The 8,671-nt window shown below is 50.8% G+C and overlaps 1 protein-coding gene across 1 annotated transcript in view; it reads right to left on the bottom strand.

The window, feature by feature from the left end:
* The window catches only part of ZC3H18 (zinc finger CCCH-type containing 18), a 43,197-nt gene extending 34,526 nt beyond the window's left edge, over positions 1-8,671 (bottom strand). The window contains exons 1-2 of the mRNA XM_010843999.1: positions 8,624-8,671; positions 1,920-2,494 (exon numbers count right to left, since the gene is read on the bottom strand). Coding sequence (XP_010842301.1) covers positions 1,920-2,480 — 561 coding nt within the window. The 5' untranslated portion in view covers positions 2,481-2,494; positions 8,624-8,671. The remainder of the gene's footprint in view (positions 1-1,919; positions 2,495-8,623) is intronic.

The following is an 8,671-nucleotide window of genomic DNA, read 5'->3' on the forward strand; positions in this document are numbered from 1 at the left end:
CGGGCAGCTGGGCACGAGTGAACCAGAGGGGCTCCCATGAAGGCCCGAGTCTCCATTCGTAGCGCCCAGCCCTGTCCAGGCCTGCCTGTCTGGAGGGGCGACAAGCTCTGCTCTGCCTGGTCACACCCCCACGTGTCACAATGAGCCCAGCACACTGCAGGGCCCATGGGGGTGCCTGTGGACGGACACGCCACCCTGTGGCTGAATGAAGCTGGGCCTGGGGCCAGCGGGGCTCTGGGGCCCTCTCTAGAGGCCAGGCAGGTACAAGCCAAACCAAACAACCATCTAGGGTCAAGTGGGCAAGAAAGTCAACCTGGATGTTTACCTCTCATGTTGTTTCTGAAGAAACCAGCTATCTCCAAACAACAGGTGTTTTCCTGGGCCAGCTCAGGTCAACGCCATGTCCTAGGCCACCACATCTAACTCAGTGCAGTGGGAGAGCCCCCAGGACCTGTGGGGAGATATCTGACCGCATGCGAGCATGGAAAGGCTGAGAAGCCAATGAACTTCCCCTACGCACTATTCACAGCTTAAGCAAGAAGAGCTTGCACCTCGTCCATTCTTAACGGGGGAGGACTGCCCAGACCTGCCGGCCGCACATCCCGTCACCAGGAGCCCCACGTCCTAGGGCCAGGACGCTGACTCAGCTTTTCTTTTTGTAAACTGAGAGACCAAACTCAAGGGCAACCTCCATCAATGATTTTGTCTTCTGCCCCAAATGTCGTCCAAACTGATTAACTGGAGTCTCGTGGCATCTCTTTCTCCTCTGGCAACCCTCTGGTTGAGAATTTTCCAAACTGCAAGGGAAGCACAGCTGGCAGAACCTAAGAAGGCTCACAGACAATGTCCCGACAGCAGCCTTGTAAGTAAGTATAACACTGACAAGCAGTGCCTACTGGCTTAGGAGACCACCTGCTACGCTTAGTTGTGAGAAGACAAAAGATCTAAAATTCTAAGCTTGTAACTACACACATGAGCTTGTAACACCCCACAAAGTTCTGTTCTCGTGAAGTTCGAGAAGCAGTACCAGGCACAACCATGGCCCCAAGACGCGGCATATGTACTAGCTGCCGGAGAAGCCAGCATGTCAGGCAAATCCAGCTCCCATACTTAACCAACAACCCCCTCCCTCTGCAATCCAGAGCATTTCTGGGAGCTATTCCTCACGCCTCTCCCCTCAGTGCCTCTCCCACGAGCAGAACCTCCTTCCTGGGATAGTAAAACTCCAGGTCCTGTCAATCTGCTCTGTCCCTCTCTCCCCTCCTTTAGTAAAAGCATTTCTCAGCAGGACTTCAGGTTCTTCCCTCCCCAGAATTCAACCTCTTAAAAGATGGTGATGGAAGTTCTTGCATCAGGATTATCTGTCATAAAAGCCCAACTGCCCACAACTAAGACAATTATTACCAGATACCTTCTCCTTAACCCGAAAGGCCAGATTAATATAAATAAAGTTACAAGAATGTGATGGTCAAAAGTCAAAGTGCTCTGACACACAATCCCATTTTCTGCAGTCCTGAGGAGACACTTCCAAGGAAGCTTGGTCTAGCGGAGACCCTCAGCAGAGGACAAAGAGAAAAATGGCCAAAATAATAGACAAAACTGGAAGGAAGTTTCCTCAGTCTCAAGAATGTAACAGGAATTGAAATCCACAATGGTTCTAGTTGAACACTTACTCAAATAGTACTTAAAGACACACACACACACACACAAGGCAGAAAATGCTTTAAAAAAAATAATCCCAAGTTTTAACACGATCCAACGAACAGCACCAGACAGATGAGTGAGGGTCTGTGGAACTTCTGCCAGCTGCCGACTCCAGGCCAGGCTCGTCTCCGTGCCTTCAGTGCCTCACCACCAGGGCAAGGGCCCCAGCGCCAGCCCCCCGACCCCTCCTCAGGGCGCCCACCGCGCCTACTCACATCGATCTCCCCGTCGTCGATCTCCCCGTCGTCATCCTCTTTCCTCTTCTCCTTGGCAGCTTCCGGGGGCTCCTTGTCTTCCACGGTGCGGACCCCCACCTTCCCCTCCTCCCCAGGAGCCCCCTCTCCGCGCTCCTCGTCATCCTCGGGCCCGGCCTTCTCAGCATCGTCCTCCTGCGCACCGGGGGCTGGCTCCTCGGGTACCTCCTCATCGTAATCTAGCTCATGCTCATCCAGGTCCCTGGTGACTGACGAGGCCTCGTCCCTCAGGTCGCTGGCACAGTCCCCCTCGGCTCGAGGGGGGCTGGCTGGGCCCCTGCTCAGCTCCTGAGCCTCAGAGTCCCGGTCGTCCTCGTCGGAGCGACTCTCCTCGTCCTCCTGGCTCAGTCCTGGGGCCACGCTCTCCTCATCCTCCAAGTCGGAAGCCCTCCCACCCGCCGCGTCCAGATCCTGCTCAGACCCGCTTTCCCTCAGAATGTCATCATCCGAGAGCCCCTGCTGCTCTTCTTCTTCGTCCTCCGGAGAGCGAGGGTCCCGGTCAGGGCTCTCGGCCACATCCATCAGTACCCACGGTTCTGCAAAAGAAAGAGAACACACTCAGAGCATCCAGCAGAAGGGCCAGTCAGTCTCGTGCGGGTCTCCTGGCCCCAGGAGGGCTCCTGATCTGCAGGAGGGCTAGGACCTGTGGTTGCCCGGCTCCTCCACATCCCAGACTGCGCTCCGCAGACCAGCGGCACCAGGCACCACAGCCCAGGCCTCCATGGGGCCAGGCCAGGCTCGCTGAGCCCCACACTGGGAGCCACCAGGTGGCAAGAGCCCCAGCATGCCCCCCTCCTCCCAGGACAACCCAAGCTTATCAGACAGTAAGCAGGAAGATGGGCACCACAAGCGATAGCTTTTTGGGCTCTTAAAGTAATTTCTTTTGAAATTCAAGAGGATGTGCATTAGGAACAAGGTGGCAACACAGAAGGCAGCATGCCTGACCACTGCGTGGAGCCCCCAGAGTCTGGAACACAAACCCGACTGCCTCGGACAGTCCCCGGGATGCAGGCTGTCTCTGCTCCTGTATGCGTCTCTCCAGGCCTAGCCCTGACTGCCAAGTCACAATCACTGGGGGTGATCCTTAAACCACAGGTCCTTCTGGAGCCACCAAGGGACGCCAGAAGGCTTCCATGCACCCTGATTCTCAAGAAGTACCTTTCCAGGATGGGCATGCTGCAGGAAACAACTCTGGCAGAAAACCATATGTGTTTCAGTAGTTTCAAATATAAAAACACTGATTGTCATCCTAAAAGATTTCTTTTCTATTTTTACTATCTAGATTTAATTATAAACTGACTACTTCCTGGTTTTCCCAGCCTAATGTGCAAAGACAGAAAATTGTCCCATTTGTTCTAAACGCAGGCTGCATAAGCTGGAGTGAGAGAGAGTGTGTGTGTGCGTGTGCGTGTGTGTCCATGTGTGTGTGTGTGAAATCAACACCAAATAGCCAACCAACACCACACAGCCTATAAGCAAACACTGACCATCCACCAGGCTGGGGGTCACCATCAAGCTGGTGTGAAAGAGCAGGAACAGTGAAAGGTTTAATATTCACCTGAGTCTTCAAGACTTTTTATTTAAAACAATGTATGCCACAGTCATGTTACATGGTACCTTGATGAAACCTGAAAACACACATACCCATATTTGTATAATTATTTATGCATTTATATACAACCAAAATTTTAAAATATATCTTTTAAATGTACACCTTCAAAAGAAGAACGTGCGTTTAAAGATGCACATATCAAGAACTGGTATCTGAACCCAGAGTTAAAAAAATTTTTTTTGCTGATAACGGAAATTATTAAAATTCAGCAAACATAAGGACAAATCACTTAAAAGTTCATCACTTTATAAACAGTCAGCAGTGAAAGGAATTTACAAACCAATCCATTCAAAGTCACTTAAAAGTAGACAGCTTGCAAAATGATTCCCTTTGCGGCCTTCTAATGATACTGTCCAGAGGTAGGCCAATTGAAGGAATTATTAATATTAAAAAGTCAGTCCTAAAGTGCTGTATTTTGCTGCCTCTCTGCACAGGGGAGAGCCTGTCACCACATACATCCCTCTGGCAGACCAGGGCGACTGGCAAGGTGAGAAAGCTACCAAGACAGGGCCCACATCCTCGCCTCCTTCAGACACAGCATTGGACATACGGCAACCAGTTGGAGGCCAGTGGCAAACCAGCAGCCTCCCGCCCCACCTTCGCTGATGGTATCAATGAAATGTATGAGATTTTCCTTGGTGTACAATGTCCTATGCCTACCCTAGCATAGCTTTTACTACACTGTGCGTAAGAAACCTCTCCATAGAGAGGCAGGGACTCACTCCCCAGTTGCTCAGGCTGGCCCCCGGGACCCTGAGGCAGGCAGTCACATACAACTGGTCACTAAGCCTCAGACAAATTCCGATTGTCACATCGTACAGTCTAACGGTAACCTCGGGAACCAAGTTGAGTGAACTCCGGGAGTTGGTGATGGACAGGGAGGCCTGGCGTGCTGCGATTCATGGGGTCGCAGAGTCGGACACGACTGAACGACTGAACTGAACTGAACCAAAATTAAATGTCCTCTTAAACTAGCTTAAAATCCACATAACTGCTACTTGAGCCTTGCCGCATACTATCCTGTTCACTCCTGGCACTAAGGCTGCTTGCGAGTAACATGATAACAGACCATTCCTGGGGCCCAGGTGCCAAAAGGTTCTATTGTCATGATTAGGTCCAACCAAATTGCTCTGTGCATTTTGACAAACTTGGATTTAAATCCTAGGCTAAGAAATGGAAGAAAAAGAGCCCCTAGCTTCAAATATACAAACTCAAGCAAGTGGACCGTGTCTTTCCGGGACATGGGGATCAGTGTGGGCTTCTGAGTCAGAACCCGAATCCCTGCTCCACTGCCTCCCAGCCTTAGGGTCCTGGACGAATTATGTAAACTTGCCAGACTCTAGTTTCTTTATCTGAAATATGGGGAAACAGCACCCACTCTAGAAGTCACTGCAGCAGTGAGATGAGACAAAGGTGATGGCTTCCAACACCTGTGTCCAACATTCCCCATGAGACTGCCCAAGGGCCAGTCACCCAACACATATCACAGAACGGACTCAGCACGATCACGTCTTCACAACAACTCTGCAGCAAAATCAACAGCCACCCTACCTGCGGTGAGACTACTACTCTGCCAGGCACTGGATCTAGTCCCTCACGTCGACCCTTCAGACAAACAATGCTACCCCTCACAGAGAAGGAAACCGAGGTCACCTGGCCACTGAGTGCAGTCCAAGCTGGAGTCTCTACTCTGCTGCTCAGTCCTGGAGCCGGCCCGATGCAGAACATGAGCTCCTGCTACCTGCCCTGGGACTAACTGCCACACATCACCATTGTTCTATAGGAAAACGGGACCTGAGCGCCAAATGACTCTACAAATTCTGTTCTGGAATACAGCCCTCACATCAACCGGGGACTTCCACTGACCCAGGAGATTTGTCTGCTGTTCTCTTCTCCCTTCTCAAGTTTTGTGCTGATCCATCTAGCTTCCTGTCCGAGCCCTTCTAGAACCCAAAAGACAGCTTTTTACAGAGATGGAAAAGTTACTATATGGTCTATACAGACTATTAGGTAAAAAATAGTGATAATCATACGGAAATCGAACCTGTGACACCACTTATTTTAAATGTGTCTCAAGTTTGAAACTTAGGCACTTAAATCTAAAGGTAAACTTAACAAAAAAATCCCCCAAAGGTGCACACTTGTATACCAACACCACAGGAAACGCTGCCTCAAACTAAAATCCCAAGGCTGCCGGATGGTGTGTGGAAAGAAGTCCTCGCAGAGCCTGAATGAGCCCCCCAGTTTGTATTATGGAAATCACTTCACCCTCTTCCCCAAGCACAGAGCTATCTTCCCTCCTCTCAAGGGCTGTTTTTAGCAAAAGGCCCTTTGTGCACCTGCTTCAATCCAGGTGGACAAGTGCTGTCACGGATGGCTTTGAGAATCTGAGGAAGGGGATGGCTCCTCTCCCTAGAAAAACCTAGACATAAGCAATTTATCTCCCATTTCTGGGAGTTCAAAACCTCCCTAGACTGAGAACTACTGCCCTGACTATGTTGTGCAGTATTCTATCAGGTACCCACACTCACCATGCTATACTGCCATTATCATTTGCAAAGTCTGTTGGGGAGACATCCCCCCATGAAGGGCGTGAGTGGAAGGACTCAGACTCTCCTGGGTCCTCTGAACTCAGCAAATGGCTACCACACAACTTACTGTCTGAACCTGGGGCATTGCTGACAACTCCCACAGGCACGAGTCACAGCCTTCCTAGGCATACGAGGACACAGTCACCCGTAGGTGGCCCTGACACTCTCCTGGGGAAAGGAGACCCACTTTTTCTCTCCCTGTGGAATCTCCTGGGATTTTACAATCTGAGGCTACATCCAGGCGAACAGCTTGCAGAGGAAAACATACCAAAGAACTGACTTGCTTATCAGAAGCACCCTGAGTGACACCTTGTTGGGCAGGAGGGAAGTACTGCTGGGGGTCAGAATGCAGTTTGTGTTCCAGGCCAACTCTGGGAGAGTTAACTGGTTCTCTGGGCATCAGTGTCCTATTCCGAGATTAATTCAATTTGGCAATAATCTGAGTAAGTGCTATGTGTCAGGAGTCAGGAAAACATGTGGTCTACTGAGTGTACATAGTGAAACACAGGGTCCTCTGGGCACGTCTTCACAACTCCCAGGCTCACAACTCTTACTTAGCGTGTTCTTCTCAGACAATCACCCTATCGTCGGGCATTCTTGGCAAAATTTATAACTTTTTAGGCCTTTGATCCATGAGATAGTGAAACTGCTTGGAAAAGAGAATAACAGTGTCCATCATTGTGTCTCCACAGCGTAGTACACTGGCAGACGGAGACTGATAGATGCTTGTCAAATAAATCACAAAGTCTCCTTGGGTTGTAAATTACCTGTTGCATGCCAGAAACAAACTTGAAATTAGTGTCTACTTTTTAGAAGACTATTCTGGAACGGAGACACAGAGTGGTGCTGCCTCATTTTCCAGCGGTCGTTCTGGAAGGCTGCATCCTGACTCCAAGGGCACTGCTAAAGTACAGAACATTTGGGAACTATTCTTTCCCAGAGAACTTTAGAACATGCAGAACAATCCCCGGGCACTCTCAGTGGCAGCAAATCTTCTCTCTCTCAAGGTGGGTCAGCAGGAAGCCATTCAAAGCCTGGTGTGGTTAAGTGAGGTGAGTTCCCAAGCCAGGTAAGATGATTTTGGGTCAAACATGTGGTGTGACTGTTGAACAAGACTGATTTTTCTCCTATGGCTTGCATATTTACTACCAAAACAGGACTTCTAAAGAGATTCTGGCAAAAGAGTACCAATGAAATACAAGTCTAACTTTTCAGGACAACAATTTTTAATAGAGCTGTCCCTATCTGAATGCCCAAGTTCTGGTACATTTGGTTAAAATTCATGTTCGTAACTTCATGGATTTACAACATCCAAAGGAAGGATGTCAAGACTGGTGATAGACATCATCCCCAAACAGACTAAGCTTGAATCAAACGACTTCTCAGGGAGGAAGCACTCACCTTGAGATGATCTGTGAAAAAGGAAAACACCTCCTTTGCTCTCTGGAATGGTTTCACAAAGCTACCTTACCCACCAAAAACTGGAGAGAATTCTAGCCTCCAGGACACTTGTGACTGGTTTCCAGAGCTGGGTGGGTTCCACACTTGTCCTCAGACTGTAACATCATCAGGCAACGATGCCCCTGCCTGGGAAGCAGGAATTGGCCTGGGTCCAGCTTCACCCTGAGAATCCCAACCTCTGCTCTGGGACAGGACCACTTCACAGGCAACACGAAGGAGAAAGGATGAAAGCCACTGCTATGCCCCCAAACGCACTCTTCTTCCATTCTCCCCAAATGGATCTTAAGACTGACCTGCTCTCACAGATGTAGAGCTGAACAGCTCATATAAAGTGATCAACCACTCTATCCGGCAAACTCAGCTGTCATAAAGTATTCAGGAAAGCTTAAGTTTTAGCAGGAGTAAAACTGGAAGTTTTTAAGTCAGGTTCTCCCAGCAATGACCCGGCATCCAATGGGTTTTTAACCAAAGGGGCACAGGGAAGTTTATTCCAAAGAGTGGCGTGCGTCCTGGGGCACAGCCAATAGATGCAACCTGTGCCGCCTGGGAAGTCGAGGGAGCAAGTTCCAGGAGGATCCAGAGAGCTCAACGCTCCCAAACAGCCCATCCTCAGTCCGGAGGGCGAACTTGCGTGCCTCCTTCCGCACCCCCATCTTTGTGGGCGGAAAGCAGTGCCACGCGAATGTCCCGGAAGAGAAATGACAGCTTCGGGAGACCAACCCCACGACGGAGTGCGGAGGCAGCCGCCAGGCGCTCGAGCTTAGGGGGATTCAGGACCCCCGGCCAGCTCGCCCGGACCGAACCTGGATCGTGCCTAGCTCAGCGTCCTCTTCCCGGGGCCCGAGAGTCACGCTTCGGCCAGGGGCAGCCTGGAGTGCTCCCCGGAGGCAGAGGCGGCGAGGCTCCGGGCCTCGGCTCAGTACCTCCGCCACGCTCCTTGCCCGGCCGCCTCGGCCTCCTTCTCCCGCCGGCCAGGCCTCCCAGCCACCACCACCACTTACCTCAGCTCGAGGGCAAAGAGGGGGCCACGGCTTCGCACGGGGCGGGAC

This window comes from Bison bison, unplaced genomic scaffold, assembly GCF_000754665.1.
Source record: "Bison bison bison isolate TAMUID 2011002044 unplaced genomic scaffold, Bison_UMD1.0 scf7180017864192, whole genome shotgun sequence".
In the NCBI taxonomy this organism is placed as follows: Eukaryota; Metazoa; Chordata; class Mammalia; order Artiodactyla; family Bovidae; genus Bison; species Bison bison.